The sequence below is a fragment of the Osmerus eperlanus genome, unplaced genomic scaffold (assembly GCF_963692335.1).
Source record: "Osmerus eperlanus unplaced genomic scaffold, fOsmEpe2.1 SCAFFOLD_569, whole genome shotgun sequence".
In the NCBI taxonomy this organism is placed as follows: Eukaryota; Metazoa; Chordata; class Actinopteri; order Osmeriformes; family Osmeridae; genus Osmerus; species Osmerus eperlanus.
Window position 1 is genome coordinate 1 of NW_026911129.1, and position 18,474 is coordinate 18,474.

At 48.2% G+C, this 18,474-nt stretch overlaps 1 protein-coding gene across 1 annotated transcript; it reads right to left on the reverse strand.

Annotated features, from left to right (window-relative positions):
- Positions 1-134: 134 nt before the first annotated feature.
- On the reverse strand, positions 135-15,274 carry LOC134015675 (netrin receptor UNC5C-like; the record flags this gene model as incomplete). Its single annotated transcript, XM_062455234.1, has 8 exons — positions 135-226; positions 823-1,027; positions 1,136-1,278; positions 2,026-2,217; positions 3,650-3,706; positions 12,237-12,398; positions 12,875-13,042; positions 15,094-15,274. Coding segments are annotated over 8 exons (1,200 nt in total), but the record flags the coding sequence as incomplete, so codon positions are not given.
- Positions 15,275-18,474: the final 3,200 nt, after the last annotated feature.

Sequence of the window (18,474 nt, forward strand, 5' to 3'; positions counted from 1 at the left end):
GTCTGGACACACACACACACACAGTGGGGTTACAGTCAGGTTTAGGCTGATAGATAACTGTTGGAGAGGAGGAAAGGAGAGGGGAGGAGAAGAGAGAAGAGAGAGGGGAGAATAGGACAGGACAGGAGTGTGTCTCACCTCATGCTGTCCTTCCTGTGCACCGTCACATACAGCTCGTAGACACGCCCCTGAGGCACCGCCCCCGCAGGCACCAACAGACTCACCCCTGGGGGGGAGGAGGGGGAGAGCGTCAGTGCCTAGAAAGTATACTAGAAGTATTGATGTACTCCTACACCCTTATATTGAGAAAGAGAGAGAGAGAGAGAGAGAGAGAGAGAGAGAGAGAGAGAGAGAGAGAGAGAGAGTGTGTGTAGGATTCCATCTACTCCTAGTCCTTGTCCTCACAATACAATTCAGCAGGGTGGGAGGGGGGGTGTAGGAGAGAGAGGGAAGGGGGAGAAGCCAGGGAAGAGAGGAAGGAGAGAGAAGTACAGAGAGAGTGATGCCTGCCGCTAGACTAACCCCAAGCCCTGGGGATTTAGAGGGATAGAAGGAGCTTTAGCTTCTCTGAGCTCTGATAGGTGAGGAGGTGGGGGGATGCAGAGGTGAGGAGGAGGAAGTATGGAGACGAACAGAGGAGATCCTTAGTGGAGAGAAGACACCTGGATAACAGAGGAGGATATAATGAGGTGAAGGAGGAGTGAGGGAGGAGAGAGGGAGGAGAGAGAGGAGAGAGGGAGGAGAGAGGGAGGAGAGAGGGAGGAGAGAGGAGAGAGGAGAGAGGGAGGGAGGAGAGAGGGAGGAGAGGGATGAGTGTCTCACCAGAGTTGGGGATGATGAGGTGTCCCCCCAGGGTGTTGAAGGAGCCGTGGGCGGTGCAGCTGGGGTCCCGGGTGCGAGCCAGGGTCTGCTCCCTCTGGCTGGGCTCGCTGTCCAGCAGGGACTGGCTCTGTTTGGGGGACAACTTGGAGCTGAAGTCCCCCCCCAGGTCATCCTGGGGGGTCACCAGGCCTGACGAGTTATACACCTGGGAGAGGGGGGGAGGGGGAGAAGGGGAAGGGAGTCAATATACTTGGCTCTCCTCTCTCCCTTCTCCCCTTCCCCTCCTCCTCTCCTGCCCCCACTCTCCCCCTACCTTGATCTTCAGGTTGGGGAGGGGGTCCAGGAGGGGGGAGGTTGTCATGGGGATCTTGTCGGAGACGTCGTGGAGGGCGTAGACCGGGCCGCGGTACATGGCCGCCGCATTGGTGAGGTCAGGGGGCGCGGCCAGGAGGTCAGCTGCACAAGTAGTCAGAGGTCAGGAGGGTCAGAGGTCAGGAGGGTCAGGATTCCTTTAGCTGACACTGTTATCCAGAGCTGAGGATTTGAACTTGCAACATTTTGATCTGTAGTTACCTGAGCTATACCCCTGAGCAGCATGGCAAAAGTACACACATCCTTCACTGGAAGTAGAGATGCTTTAATAAGTCTCTGGTAAAATGGACTGACTACACCTTTTCACTCAAGTTAAAGTAAGGAAGTGTGGGATCTGACATATACTTAAGTAAAAAGTATCCATTACTACTAGCTGACTATTAATACTGCCATCATGTTACACACACACACCAATCAGATGAAGGTTAGAGACAGAGGTCAAGCTGATGTCACCTGTTGCGTAGTAATTATCACCATGGTGACTGGTGTGCCATGGAGTCAACTGAAGAGGACAGGTTCACACACACGCAAGTACGCACGCCCCACACACAAACTATCTCTTTCTCTCTCCCTCAACATTCATACCCCTCCCTCGCCCCCCTCTCTCGCTCCCCTCCTGCTGAAATGTAATTAACAACCAGAAGAGAACAGACACAAGCAGATGGAGAGAGAATCAGAAACAGAATTGCTCAGTGTTGATAACCTGAGATGTGTGTGTGTGTGAGAAAGCAGTCTGCACAGGGGGGCTTTAATCACCTGCCTCCCCCCCCCGAACACACACCTGATAACACCCCCCCCACACACACACACACACCTCCCCCCCTCACACACCTGAGCGAGCCGTCTTGATGTTGACACCCTGGAACCCCCCGTTGAGGGCAGAGCCGTCGGTAATGTCAGAGCGGAAGTCTCGGTGCGTCTTCCTGTAGACGAGGAGCGCCACGATGACAGAGATCACCAGACACATGATCACCGCAATCACCACACCCACGTACAGAGCCAGGTCGTCTGAGCTGGGCGCCGCTGGGGGAGAAAGGGGGGGTGGGGGTCAGAGAGAGGGGGGGGGGTCAGAGAGAGGGGAGAGGGGGGTCAGAGAGAGGGGAGAGGGGGGGGGGTCAGAGAGAGAGGGGGAGAGGTAGATAAGTATGACTCCAGACATTACTGAAGGCGTTTAGAGTGACTGCAGATGTTGTTGATCAGCAGATCAACACACAAACTGATCTAAAGAAAACTCCAGAGAGGACGAGAGAGGTTGGGATGCACTCAGGAGGAGAGGGGGAGAGGAGGAGGAGAGGAGGAGATGCGTGAGAGACGATCATGTTACTTCCTGTGCCAACGAGGACGTTAATTATTTCATGAGAACTCTGACATCTTTGTGCCATTTGGCTGCAAGTTTCATGGCAGAACAGATGAACAATGGAGAAAGTTTAATATTTAATTCTCGCTGCTCTATCTTGCACTTTTAATTGAAAAGATGACTAGGGGGTTTGTGTTGTGTGTAGGTGTGTGTGAACGTGTGTGTGAGAGCGTGTGAGTGCAGATTCTTTACTTTTGGAAGAAAAGTGTAAACTTACACAAGGACACAAACATCCACAAAGGAAGTCATCTATACATACATGCAGTATTGAACTACTCCTGCCACCAGGGGGCGATAAACACCATAAACACCATCTCATGACCCTCAGCCAGCACATTGACCCAGCAATCAAACGTGACCCTCAACACCAGACAGGACCAGGACCGAACCAGACCAGAACCAGAACAGAGGGACCAGGGGAGAGAGACAGAGGGGGGGATGGGAGAGAGAGATGGGAGAGAGAGTCTGATTGATCTTATCGACCGCCTGTGTCCTAATTAAGGGGGGATGAGGACAACAAGGTTTGATTACCTAACTGAGAGGGGCTCTGCACCAGGAGGAGAGAGAGGAGACAGGAGGAGAGGAGAGAGAAGAGGGGCTCTGCACCAGGAGGAGAGAGAGGAGACAGGAGGAGAGGAGAGAGAAGAGGGGCTCTGCACCAGGAGGAGAGAGAGGAGGGAGAGGAGGGAGAGGAGAGAGAGGAGACAGGAGGAGAGGAGAGAGAGGAGAGAGAGGAGACAGGAGGAGAGGAGAGAGAAGAGGGGCTCTGCACCAGGAGGAGAGAGAGGAGGGAGAGGAGGGAGAGGAGAGAGAGGAGACAGGAGGAGAGGAGAGAGAGGAGAGAGAGGAGACAGGAGGAGAGGAGAGAGAAGAGGGGCTCTGCACCAGGAGGAGAGAGAGGAGGGAGAGGAGAGAGAGGAGACAGGAGGAGAGGAGAGAGAAGAGAGAGAGGAGACAGGAGGAGAGGAGAGAGAAGAGGGGCTCTGCACCAGGAGGAGGGAGAGGAGGAGAGAGGAGGTGAGGAGAGGAGAGAGAAGAGGGTAGATCTAAGGGTGACTGGACACATAAGAACAAAGAAAATATAAAATAATGACTCACATGTAAATCCCACACCAGGCCTGTCTTTAGACTCAGTAGACATCTGAAACAATGAACCTTGAGAGGCAGGGTGGAGAGAGGAGAGAGAGGGGGGTCAAAGAGGAAAGAGAAGATGGGAAAGAGGTAAAAGGGATGGAATTAAACTCAAATGAAGATGGAACCAACCAGAACTAATGATAACAACATGGATCAGATGTCAGTGACACGGGTTGTCACACACATTATACACACCAAACACAGCATAGATGAATGAAAGAAAGACAAATAAAGGAAAGTACAAGCAAGAGAGAGAGAGAAAGAAAGGTAAAGCGAAAAAACACTTGAAAGAGATTGAAGGAAAGAATCAGAGAGGGATGGGAAACAGAAGGGATTCTGGGATGGAAGTAAGTGTTCCGTCGCGTGTCTAGATAAGACACTCGTTCGCTGAGACAGCACACCTTGGCTGAGTTTTCAATCTAACCATCTACCCAGGTCTGATTAGAGGCCCAAAGGTCCTCAGGGGGCGCCCACGCTATCTATCCATCCTCGCCTTCAATTTCTACACAGGACAAAATATCAGGCGTTGAAATGGAAAACGCTACAAAAACAGCTGACCACTCATATCTGTTCATGTGCCGAGCGTGACTTCATTTAACGCAGCTCCCAAAACACAAGACCTATTTGTGAGAAACCTTTCCGGAACATCATAAGTTTGGGATGGGGGCAGTGGGACCGATCTAGGAACGTTTCCTGACTCTGCAGGTCCCAGTACAAGAGCGGCAGTTTGAAACCCATCTGAGGGTTGTGTACTGGGGCTGTGTTCTGAAACGACTACATGCTCAGGGAGAGCTGGAGGAGGGGGGGTACTGGGGAGGATTTTAGTCATTTCAAAATGTTGTAATATCCCCCCTGACATTTATTTATATATTTAGAGGGAGAGAGAGTGGAGGGGAAAAGGTGGAGATTTTTTCTCCAGCCCAGTGTTCCTCAGGTGAAAATGTTTCTGTGATGGTAATCCCGAGTTTATCTGTCCTTCCAGAAAGATCGATGTGTTATGAGAATGCTTTGCGCCAAAAGCGACACAATATCTCTTCAAATCCATCGGCAGAACAAAATAAAGAGAAAAGAAGGGTCAGATGGATTTTAGACTATAATGGGAAAACTTTTGCGAAAGAGGAGGGAGGGGTGGTATTGGTCATGTGATCTTATTGCCAATCAACGCAAACTGCCAGGTGTGTCTCACAAATGTGTTGGTGATTGCAGGGGCGGTGTGTTCATTAGGGCGATATGGGCGACGCACTGTCAAACGGGAAAAGGAAGTCTCTCATAGACTCTCATGTAAAATCTTTTTTTTTTCAAATATCAGAGCTTTCAATACAATCTCTATGGGTTCCGGGAGGGCTTGCACTTACGCGCTTTTGTCATACGTAACATAACCATGAACGTGACTAAGAAAAGAGCGGGTAGCAGCGTCAATCAATTCACATACTACTGTCAAGATGGCTAGCGTTCAGTGCAACTCGATTGTCTCTTTGAAAGAAGTTCCTTTTTGTCGGTGAACAAATCAAGATAAATTGGCAACGAAACAATTAGGACCTCCCAGACCAAATTTAATAATTCAACAGGTTTCTACTAAAGGGGGAAAGTCCTACACCCGGTGTGGTATGAACGAAAAACCTGGCTAGCAGGCTGCGATGTAGCTAATGCAGTCTTCTGCTACCCCTGCTTACTCTTTCACCCTGAAGGCGGCACGGCAGACAGCACCGCTTGGACAGCGACTGGTGTAACGGACATGCACCATCAACCGCCACATCCTCAGCCGGCTAATCCAGTGTGTGAAGTTTTGCGGAGTGTTTGAGTTAGCTTTGCGAGGCAAAGATGAAACTGAGGGCTCCACCAACCCTGGTATTTTTCTTGGACTTGTCAACTTTGTGGCACAGTTAGATGAGGTGTTTGATGACCATCTTAAAAATGCTAAAGTTTTCAAGGGCACATCAAGGTCATATCCTACATTCCACAAAATGTAGTTCTAAAGATCCACTTCTCAACAATTTGTCTACTTATTATTGCCATGCTGTTACTATTTATTGTGTAAATGTGGATTTCTCTTTAACTCTTAAACATTATTTGGCTGCACTACCATTGAAATGTTGTCAATGTGTGTCTACTTATTATTGCCATGCTGTTACTATTTATTGTGTAAATGTGGATTTCTCTTTAACTCTTAAACATTATTTGGCTGCACTACCATTGAAATGTTGTCAATGTGTGTCTACTTATTATTGCCATGCTGTTACTATTTATTGTGTAAATGTGGATTTCTCTTTAACTCTTAAACATTATTTGGCTGCACTACCATTGAAATGTTGTCAATGTGGTAAAAGCTCTTGTTGATCCTGCAATCTGAACAAATACCAAGATGCTGTATTTTCAGCTGATATTTCATTTGTTTATGGAAATGCATATTGTTTATGCAGTGTTGAGGAATGTGAAAGAACACCCTTGATTATTTTTACTGCGATAACTTATTTTTGAGATCAGTCAATAAATGCTTCTGGTATTGACTTATATGCTGCCCCTGTCTTCATGTTATTGCTGGACATATCTTTTTTTAAATGTGTGTAGGTCACCTAAATCATCAGAAAAATGGCCCCCCCTGAGAATTGTTTCAATGAATTTTTCATTTTTTACTTGTTGATTTCCAACTGCTGCATTAAAGCTGATATTATGGGACCTCTGCGACTCCAGACCACTCTTTCTAGAACACAGATTTGTGTCATTGAATACTATCATTACATATTGGAATAGACACATAGATGAATCCTTCAATGATTGATATAGATCAGTTGTATGTACTTCCTAGCAAACGATGACTGTTACAAGAATTTAAACGTTAAAAAAGGTTAAAAAAAAAAGAAGGTTTAGTGGATATCAACTTTTTATGTATTTGCTCATAGTCAGGTTTTTTCCAACTGTCTTGGTGTCCAAAAATTCTACTTGCTCTACTACCTGGGTCACATAACCCCCAGGTTTCACTGTTGCAAATAATCCAGGGGGGACACGGCCCCCCCTGCCCTGGTTCTCCAGGGATTCCAGTCAACTGCAGCAGGTATCGTACCGTTCACATGGCACTCCGAGCCCGCCAGTGGCTTTACGCTCACCTGACTCTTCATCATTGGCGAACGCCTAACCCATGATGCCACAGAATCCCGGCGATAACAGACCTTTTCTCCGGGCGTTTTTCTCACTGAGCCATCCGGGCTGTAACAGTCTGTTTCTCCGGGCATTTTTCAAGTGCCTCTTCCAATCTGTGCTTTAAAATTTGGCACCAGGAATCAAACCCTCAACCTTTCGGTTTCAAGGCAGTCGCTCACCTCACTGAGCCATCCGGGCTGTAACAGTCTGTTTCTCCGGGTGTTTTTCAAGTGCCTCTTCCAATCTGTGCTTTAAAATTTGGCACCGGGAATCAAACCTTCAACCATTCGGTTTCAAGGCAGCCGCTCTCCTCACTGAGCCATTGGGACTGTTAAGATATTGGCACTCCTCTTCGAACCAGCCATGTCGTAACTCCAAGCCAGCCAACGACTCACCATTCACAACCACTAACCCCCATGCCACCTCTCTTGGGTACTTCACCAGAATGAAGACATACACATTGAGTAGCTAGATTAAAGTTGGCGAAATTTACCGCATACAAAGACAAAGTGAAGCATTTTCTTTTAACAGCTAGGCTGTCTCAGACCCCCCACATTGCAAAGGTTAAAAGAAAATTATTTTAATTTGTTTTTGTATTGGGTAAAATTGGGTAAACACAACGATGGTTCGTTATGAACCTTTGGGTCATGTGACCCGAAGGCAGCACGAGGGTTAACACACCACAGAATCCTGGCGATAACATATTTTCTCTGGCCATCTTTTCTCACTGAGTCATTGGGAATGTTAAGTTGCTCACTCTTGGGTACTTCACTGGAATGAAGACATGCCATTGAGTAGAAAGATCAAAACTCATTATTCACACAGCTCCTAGTGGGCGGGGATCATACCATTCATATTGCAACTCTGAGTCAGCCATTGATTCATCACCATTCACAACCACTATGCACTTTGAGATTTGTTTCCAATGTAAAGTGCGATACAAATAAAATCTATTATTATTATTATTGGAGTGGATATCAAATATATATGACAACAGTTAAGACGACTCTCTGCTCCTAACCCAAATACAACAGTTTGAACTTGTGACATCTTGATCTGTCATCATGCTCTAACATACTGAGCTAAACCTAACTGTGAGTTGTGATTTGTGAAACACACCTGACAACCGTTTGCACTGATTGGCATTAAGATCACATGACCCCGACCACCTATCCAGATAAATGAGATCTAATGCAACAATCCCCAGGGTAGAAACAGTTAGCAGATCTAGCTCTAACATTGAATCTATGGGAAACCAAGTCCTCAAAACTGAAAGCTTGTTTTAGATCTATAAGTGCTTTCCCTACTAGATAGGCTTAATGTTGTGACCATCCAGTTGGGAAAGCACTTATAGATCTAAAACAAGCAGTCAGTTTTGAGAATGCGATTCCCCATAGACATATATATTATAAATATATATGACATCAGTTAAGACGACTCTCCAGCTGCTTCAAACCCAAATAAAACAGTTTGAACCTGTGACATCTTGATCTGTCATCTCATGCTCTAACATACTGAGCTAAACCTAACTGTGAGATGTTGCTGCACACAATCGCCCACTTATTTGCGAAACACACCTGGCAGTCGTTTACATTGATTGGCATTAAGATCTCATGACCCATACCACCTATCCAGATTAATGAGATCTAATAAATTTACATTTATGCATTTAGCAGACGCTTTTATCCAAAGCGACTTCCAAGAGAGCGCTTTACAAAAGTGCATAGGTCACTGAACATAACAACGAGACGCCCCAAACATTGTGGGTAACTAAACATGAAGCATACATTGTGAAAACTAAAGTCCCAAAACTAAAAAAACTAAAAAAAACTAAAAAAACTAAAAACTAAAGTCTTATGGTTCTTCCATAAGAGCATGTAGTTAGACAAGTTACAATTGAACAGCATGAACCTCAAAAGTGTACCTGTGGAAAAAGCAAGCAACAATAATATATTTCACAGCGAGTACAATCATTTGAAGTCAGTTACCTTTAACCAACAAGAGCAACAAGTCTCTCAATAAGAGTCATTGTGATCCTGGAGGAAACTAACATCAGGTCCAGCCAAACATTCCTAAGTGCTGTTGTACTCCTGGAACAAGTGCGTCTTGAGCCTTTTCTTGAAGGTGGGGAGACAGACAGTGTCTCTGATGGAGGTGGGGAGTTGATTCCACCATTGGGGAATCAATGCAACAATCCCCAGGGTAGAAACAGTTAGCAGATCTAGCTCTAACATTGAGTCTATGGGGAACCAAGTCCTCAAAACTGACCTTCAACCTCGTTTGTAAAACAACTTCTCTCTTCTCTGAACCATTGAGACAGTTAGGATGTGGTCACTGCTTCTGGGTTCTTCACTGGAATGAAGTTGTGCACATTGAGGAACTATATCAAAACTCATTATTCAAGATTTATAGCCACCTCCAGTCACCTGTGGGTGGGGATCGAACCCATCACTCCTTCTGTAAGGCTTCAGTTTACAGACGTGACCTGTGACTTACCCCCAGCCATGTCATCGGTAAAATGTGAAAAATGCAAAAAATACATTGTGTGTGTGTTTTTATTTTATTTTTACATACATTTTTATATAATGCTTGCTCTCAATTAAGGTCTCGGAGTCTCCTGCATGGAGACTCCGCCTGATTAATCTTCCAGTCTGCTGTCGGAATAGTATCTGTGGCCTTGGAGTGGGTTAGGATCAATCTGGAGGAAAATGAGGCTGAAACCACTAAATCTATAACTGCTTGTCCTCCCGCTCTCCAGTGTTACAGCAGGAGTTGTGTTTCCTCTGGGACTGTGTTGTTAAACAAAACATCACGGTAACTAGCGTGTGGAAAGGTGGTACAGGTATAGAAGCGTCATGGAGTAATACTGTGCAGTGTGTATGTTGTATTGATGTAATCTACGTGTTTATGTACAAACTGTGAAAAGTGGGAAACATGACAATAAAAACCTACCCATCAAGCAGGAGCTTAATATTGCATATTAATATTAATATGCTTAACTGCTACACACACACAAAAGCACACACACACACAAGCACACGCGCACACAAACATGCATGCAAAAAAGCGGTCGTGCTCACACAAACACGCACGTGGTAAGAAACAGTAACAGATTTCAGCTAGTGCTCACAATAGGCTCCCTTTGAGCAGGCTTCAGCAGTCTGCAGTAAGGTAATATCACAACACAAAGGTTATCTTGTTTCTACCAGCAAAACCCTGCGCTGATACGGCCTTACGCAGCAGAAGGGAGGGGCACAGGGAGGGACTGGATTACCACTGGTGTATACACAAGTGTGTGTGTGGGCAAGAAACTACTCCCTCTCTCTATTTCTCTCTCTTTCCACCTCCCTTGTTCTCTCTCTATCTCTCCTCTCTCTATCTCCCTTTGTCTCTGTCTCTCCCTCTCTCTATCTCGCTTTGTCTCTCTGTTTCTCCCTCTCTCTATCTCGCTTTGTCTCTCTATCTCCCTTTGTCTCTCTGTCTCTCCCTCTCCCTTTGTCTCTCTGTCTCTCCCTCTCTCTATCTCGCTTTGTCTCTCTATCTCCCTCTCTCTATCTCCATTTGTCTCTGTCTCTCCCTCTACTGTTAGTTTCTCTCCTCTTGACTCTGTCATGTGCCCAGTCTGTAATTACAAAGCAAACCCCGTCCAACCGCAGTTTTCTCCCTGCAAGCCAACACACAGAATTGGTTTGTTCTTGAAAACAAAAACACAGCCAGACCATTTACATTATTATAGCTTTGGTTCCAATTTCCCAGCGATGTCAGAAGATTGGCTGTTTCCCTGTCTTTGGATACAGAGGTGAAACATCCACAGGAATCTTGCAGGATCTGGGTTCATTATGCTACTGTGGAGCGCTGGAATCAGTTGCTGTTATCTGTTTAGTAGGAGAGTTCTGTGGTGTGGAGGCTGGGTAGGAGGGTTCTGTGGTGTGGAGGTTGGGTAGGAGGGTTCTGTGGAGGCTGGGTAGGAGGGTTCTGTAGCAGGACACCCAGGCCACTGGTGACTGTTTCCTTATTATAATTATATTTAAAGATACACTTTTAGGGGCATTACTGCCTTTATTGACAGAGACAGTATTTCTGGAGAGGACAGGAAACGTGGGGAGAGAGAGAGGGGAAGGCCCTGGGACAGCGAAACAGCAGCTCTGTATACACGCTCTGAGGTCTCCCACTGGAGACAGACAGGAGATGGTAGTTTGCAGGACGTGGCTGGGGACGTCATCACGTGTTCGCTTAGGAAGGATGGGAACATGATTACCCCCTGCAGGACCTTAGTAGGAGGATTCTACACTAACTATCTTTGCACATGTTCACTCCAGTGGTTATAAGTCACTCTGTAACATACCCACTCATTTCATCCGACCACCAGGTGCATGTTAGGTATTTACTACCAAATAATTCAAGGCCTGCTACTAATAAACATCTGGTCAACCCTGTTTATCGTGTTAAGTCACAGCAACGAGGGCGACACAGACACTGGTGACCAGAACACCGTGTTTCTGTGGTACAAACTCATGAGATTTGCTTCAGCTCTAATACGTCGACTCCACACGGCCAAAACCAGCTGATACACATAGAATCCCTCTGACAACCTCATACCTCATCTGAGGAGGGCGTCGGTGTGTGTGGTGTGTGTGTGTGTGTGCGTGCTAGCGCACGGAAGTATGTTTGTTGTTTGTTGGTTATTGTGTGTGTGTCATGTGTGCTTCTGTGTGTGTGTGTGTGTGTGTGCTTCTGTGTGTGTGTGTGTGCTCTCCAGCCAGTGAGGAGGGGAAGAAAAGAGGGATGGAGGAGGAGGACGAGAGAGGGATGGAGGGAGAGGAGGAGAAGGAGAGAGGGATGGAGGGAGAGGAGGAGAAGGAGAGAGGGATGGAGGAGGAGGAGGAGGAGGAGAAGGAGAGAGGGATGGAGGAGGAGAGAGGGATGGAAGAGGAGGGATGGAGGAAGAGTAAGAGAAGGAGAGAGGGATGGAAAAGGAGGGATGGAGGAGGAGGAGGAGAAGGAGAGAGGGATGGAGGGGGAGGAGAGAGGGATGGAGGGAGAGGAGGAGAAGGAGAGAGGGATGGAAGAGGAGGAGAAGGAGAGAGGGATGGATGGAGGAGGAGGGATGGAGGGAGAGGAGGAGAAGGAGAGAGGGATGGAAGAGGAGGAGGGATGGAGGGAGAGGAAGAGAAGGAGAGAGGGATGGAGGAGGAGGAGGAGAGAGGGATGGAGGGAGAGGAGGAGAAGGAGAGAGGGATGGAAGAGGAGGGATGGAGGAGGAGTAGAAGGAGAGAGGGATGGAAGAGGAGGGATGGAGGAGGAGTAGAAGGAGAGAGGGATGGAAGAGGAGGGATGGAGGGAGAGGAGAAGGAGAGAGGGATGGAGGGAGAGGAGGAGAAGAGAGGGATGGAGGAGGAGGCAGGGAACTCACTCTGCATGCAGAGTCCATCGGTGCAGTTCTGGGACTGAAGCACCGCCCCCTCACAGTCCAGCCCTCCGTTCCTGGGGGCGGGGCTACACTCCCTCCTCCTCCAATGGGTGCACTCTGTCCCACAGGTAGCCCACTTGCTCCACTCAGTCCACACGCCGTCCACTGGAGACACACACACAATGAAGAGTAGAGTACAGTATAGTAGAGTACAGTAGAGTATAGTAGAGTATAGTAGAGTACACACACAGTACAGTAGAGTACAGTAGAGTATAGTAGAGTACACACACAGTAGAGTACAGTATAGTACAGTACAGTAGAGTATAGTAGAGTATAGTAGAGTACACACACAGTAGAGTAGAGTACAGTAGAGTAAAGTACACACACAGTAGAGTACAGTATAGTAGAGTACAGTAGAGTACAGTAGAGTATAGTAGAGTACACACACAGTAGAGTAGAGTACAGTAGAGTAAAGTACACACACAGTAGAGTACAGTATAGTAGAGTACAGTAGAGTACAGTAGAGTATAGTAGAGTACACACACAGTAGAGTAGAGTACAGTAGAGTAAAGTACACACACAGTAGAGTACAGTACAGACACAGTAGAGTAGAGTAGAGTACAGTAGAGTAGAGTCCTCACCAGTGCAGAGGGAGGAGCAGGCTAGTTTCTGGACGTTCTGTCCGTCGCAGGGAGCTCCTCCGTTCAGAGGGGCGGGGTTAGTGCAGCTGCGGGTGCGCTTCTGGAAGCCACGCCCACAACGACTGTTGCACGGCGACCACTCCGTCCATGTCGACCAGCCTCCGTTCACTATGGCAACAGGAAAGGGGGGGGGGGAGTTAAAGGATGGCCCGTGGGTGTTTTCATTGTCTGACAGCGTGTGATGTCATACTGTAGCAGGAAGTGCATGACGTCATACAGAAGGGTGGCTTCCCAACGTTTCTATTGGCTGTGGCATGGTGTCATAGCAGTCCATTCTTCCCTCTGTGTGTGTGTGTCGGTGTGTGTGTGTGTGTGTGTGTGTCGGTGTGTTGGTGTGTGTCTGTGTGTGTGTCGGTGTGTGTGTCGGTGTGTGTGTCGGTGTGTGTGTGTGTGTGTGTGTCGGTGTGTTGGTGTGTGTCTGTGTGTGTGTCGGTGTGTGTGTCGGTGTGTGTGTCGGTGTGTGTGTCGGTGTGTGTGTCGGTGTGTTGGTGTGTGTCAGTGTGTGTGTCTGTGTGTGTGTCGGTGTGTGTGTCGGTGTGTGTGTTGGTGTGTTGGTGTGTGTCTGTGTGTGTGTGTGTGTGTGTGTGTCGGTGTGTGTGTCGGTGTGTGTGTCGGTGTGTGTCGGTGTGTGTGTGTGTGTGTGTGTGTCGGTGTGTTGGTGTGTGTCTGTGTGTGTGTTGTCCATCACCCTGCCCTCAGAGGGAGCTATAATACAACCTTCTGTTTCCTCTAGTTAAACCTGTTTATACACACACACACACACACACACACTCAGGGGGCCAGACACACACACACCGCAGCATACCACACACACACACCGGACAGAAAGTGCTGTGGAGCTGGTACAGAGCTTAACCCAGACCTCTGCAAGTCAGATCTGTAGTTTTGGAATCTCTCTGGAACTACAACCTCACTGATATACTGTCTGGCTCTGACTGAGCCTTTATAGACCTCTATCTAAGAGAGAGAGTGTGTTTGTCCAGATGTGTCTCTCTCTCCACCTCCCTCTTTCCTCTCAATCCCTCTCTCCCTCCCCGAGACAGCATGCATCTCTGTGTGTCTCAGTAGAGACCATTTAGGTCATTTCCTTTCTGAGTGGCCTCTCTGGGAGCTTAGTCACACTCCAGCGAGCAGCAGCCCCAATCAGAACACACCACTCTCCACAGAGACCTCTCCTCCTCTCCTCTCTCCTCCTCTCCTCTCCTCTCTCTCTCCTCCTCCCCTCTTCTTTCCTCTCCCTCTCCTCTCTCTCTCCTCTCTCCTCCTCTCCTCTCTCTCTCCTCCTCCCCTCTTCTCTCCTCTCCCTCTCCTCCTCTCCTCTCTCTCTCTCTCCTCCTCCCCTCTTCTCTCCTCTCCCTCTCCTCCTCTCCTCTCTCTCTCCTCCTCCCCTCTTCTCTCCTCTCTCCTCCTCTCCTCTCTCTCTCCTCCTCCCCTCTTCTCTCCTCTCTCCTCCTCCTGTCCTCCTCTATTCTCCTCTCAGACAGACGGCTACTCTATGAGAATGTTCAGCTGTCAGGGAATCCTTTGTTCTGGAACCTTGGACAAGCTTCAGTTAAGACATTTATAACACACACACTCCCTCACACACAAACACACACTCTCTCCCTCACACACACACACACACACAGCCTAATGACTGCGTGGAGCCAGGATAGGCTGGGTTTTAATTGGCTGGGGTCAGGGGTCAGGAGGGAACATTAGGCCTATCACAGAGAGCATGCTGGCCTAGTGAGATGGCTCATTACCCCGCACAGATGGGGCCCTCTGATTGGCTGAAGAGGGTGTTGGGGACAGCTCATTGTTCTGCACATCGCTCTGTTCTGGATGAACGGTTATCTGATATATGATCCGCTTGTCTGGTTATGTATATTCCCATCACGGTTGTCTGGTTATGTGTGTATGTGTGTGTGTGTGCGTGCGCGCATGTTGTAAAGAGAGAGTGATGCGTTTAAACACTTTCTGCAAATTTCAATTCACCATGAAAGGTGGATGAGGAAGAGAGTATTTGTGATTTGGATCAATAGCATAATTAAAAGAGGGCTTTTAAGTAATCCCAAGCAGGATGATAATAATTAGGAACATCATTTGAGTTACTAATTGAGTTACAATCTGGGTCCTGATTGGACCCAGATTGGTCTCCACAGGCCAATCAGCCTCACCATAGACGATGACGGTTGCCGTGGTGCTGCGTCGCTTGGCTACGATGTTCTTGGCGACACAGGTGTAGTTTGCTGTGTCGGACAGGCGCGCCTGTTTGATGATGAGGTCGTGGTCGATGGTGATGTAGAAGTTCCTGTCGTCCGCAGGGTCGATGACCTCCTCGTTCTTCAACCACTCTACCTGGGGAGGGGAGGAGATTAGGAGAGGAGAAGAGAGGGAGGAGAGGAGAGGAGAGGAGAGAAGAGGAGAGGAGAGGAGAGGGAGAGGAGAGGGGAGAGGAGAGGAGAGGAGAGGAGAGGAGAGGAGAGAAGAGGAGAGGGGAGGAGAGGAGAGGAGAAGAGAGGAGAGGGGAAGAGAGGAGAGGAGAGGGGAGAGGAGAGGGGAGGAGAGGAGAGGAGAAGAGAGGAGGAGAGGAGAAGAGAAGAGAGGAGAGGAGAGGAGAGGGGAGGAGAGGAGAGGAAAGGAGAGGGAAAGGAGTCAAGGTGAATAACAGCAAGCAATTCAAGCTTCGACTGCACAACAACTTGATGATGTGACATGCTCACATGCTGTCTGTCAAACGAAACCTTCAGTGACATGTTCCCATCATGAGCCTGAGATCCTCAACACCCGAGACCCTGAACCCAGACTGGGCTTCAGAGGAACCCTGCTTCAGCCAGGCAACAGGACAGCAAGGCTCCTGTACCAGACTCCATCACATTTTCTTAGTGTCCTATTTACATCCCCTGCCCTTGTAAATCCCACCCTTCAAGAGAGGTTTACCGGCCGCCATGCAAACGTCTGAATGTCACGTAAATGTTGATGAGTGCTGCTCCCTGAGCGGGAGAGACGGAGTGTGGGCGGAGTGCTGCTCTGGGTCGAACGCGTCCGTTCTGCGGTTCTGCTGGAACGCTTCCCTGCATTCTTGTGGAACCTTGTTGGTTGGTTCCACAGAGGGCCGTGGAACACACACACACTGGGCCGTGGAACACACACACACACTGGGCCGTGGAACACACACACACACTGGGCCGTGGAACACACACACACAGGCTTTCACATACACATACATACAGTGCTGCACGCAAGTGAGCACATACACACACACATACACGGAACTCAAATCCTTGGAATACACACACAGATTTGTACAACTAGAAGCCTACCTCACTTTGATGCTCAGAGCAGAGATGGCATTAATCAAACACACACACACACACACACTCCTAGACAGGCAAATATACACACATACACTGACATGCTAGTCAGGCTGTACTGGTATGATACAGAAAAGTCAGTTTCTCAGAGGGATTCGTTCCCTACTTACCTACCTACCACACACACTCACACACACTCACAAACACACACACACAGGCTAACAGTGATCCAGTTGTGACTCTAAACCTGGTTTGACCCAGAAACAGCAGGAGAGTGGAGGTGGTTTAACACTGACTTTACTGGTGGAACAGGAGAGGAGGAAGAGAGGAGAGGAGGAGAGAAGAGAGGGGGAAGAGAGAGGAGAGAGGGGAGGAGAGGAGAAGAGAGGGGGAAGAGAGAGGAGAAGAGAGGGGAGGAGAGGAGAAGAGAGGGGGGAGGAGAGGGGAGGGGAGGAGGGGAGAGATGTCTGCTTCTGAGAGGAAAATCAGATGAAAAATGGATGGAAGGAAGAAATAAAGTCAGAAGAAAAGAAAGAAAAAGAAGGGAGGGGAAGGAGAGGAGCTAGTCAGATGTTTCGCACCCCCTCCTCCTCCCAGCCTCCTCCTCCCAGCCTCATCCTCCCAGCCTCCTCCTCCCAGCCTCCTCCCAGCCTCATCCTCCAGCCTCATCCACCCAGCCTCCTCCTCCCAGCCTCATCCTCCCAGCCTCCTCCTCCAGCCTCATCCTCCCAGCCTCCTCCTCCCAGCCTCATCCTCCCAGCCTCCTCCTCCCAGCCTCATCCTCCCAGCCTCCTCCTCCCACCCTCATCCTCCCAGCCTCCTCCTCCCAGCCTCATCCTCCCCCCACACACACCCTCACGCAGACACACACAGTAAAAACACCCAATTTATCCTTTACGTTATCAACATAGACAGGCCACCTCAGATGACTCCAAACACACAGAGCCAGATGCGTCCATGAGCATTATTGGGTGATTGGCACTGTCAGCTTCATTAACATAATTGGCACATTTGCTCTCATTAACAAAGAGGGAAACTGCCACATATCTTCTCAGCTAACACACACACACACAAATGTACACACACACACACAGGCTGGAAGGAGGGAGTGATGAAGGGAGAGAGAGCGATGAAGGGAGAGAGAGCTATGAAGGGAGAGAGAGTGATGATGGACGAGAGAGAGATGAAGAACAGCACAAACACAGACACAGTAGGTGAGAGTTAAAACAAGGAGGTGACAGACCGACAAGACACACACACCTACATGCGCACACACACACACACACCTAAACACACACACACACACCTAAACACGCACACACACACCTACACACACACACCTACACGCGCACACACACACCTAAACACGCACACACACACCTAAACACGCACACACACACACACCTACACACACACCCACACCTACACGCGCACACACACACGCACACTAGGGCTGTCAACGAATATTCTATATTCGAATATATATTCGAATAGTGGTTAAAAACAGAAATTAGAATGTGGAAATTAAGATTCAAATGTAAAAAAAAGTTAAAAAATAAAACAACCGCGGCAGCAGCGGCGCGTTTGTCTGCTTTGCGGGTGGGCGCGCGCCTCAGCGTTACTGCTGACAGTTGACTTGCGTGGAAGATGGCAGAAAGTGCAGAACCCAGCTTGACCGCAGCAGAGAAAGTGATTGTAACCCCAAAACATCTAAAGAGTGATGTCTGGAAATATTTCGGATTTTGGTCAGTTGATGGTAAACTTGTTGAGCCTACAGCTAAAGTAGTGTGTAAGCTATGTAAGCTAGAGTTAGCTTACCATTCAACAACTAGCAACTTGAGGCTACATCTCCGTGTTTACCACAGCAAAGCTCGCTCGGAGCGTTCAATGTCGGTTCTATACTGTAAACTTCAATTAATGTTAATAATATTTGTTTCAATCACTGAATGAAGACTGCCATATTTGGGACAAGAATCGCGACCTTAAATTGCTTTCACAAAACTCTTGATCAGAACTCAGCATTTGTTTATTGTTGTTGTTCATTTTACACCGCTATGCGCAGGGAGCGCGACGGTGCGGGAGAGAGAAAGAAAGAGTGCGTGTGTGCGAGCGAGAGGCCAAGGTCTGCGGTCTTGGCCAATAGTTAATTTACTTCTTTTTGTATAGGTAATATGTTGTTAAATATGTTTAAACTTAAATAAATTAGGCCTACCTACAGTATACAAGTAGTTGTATCTCCTTGTA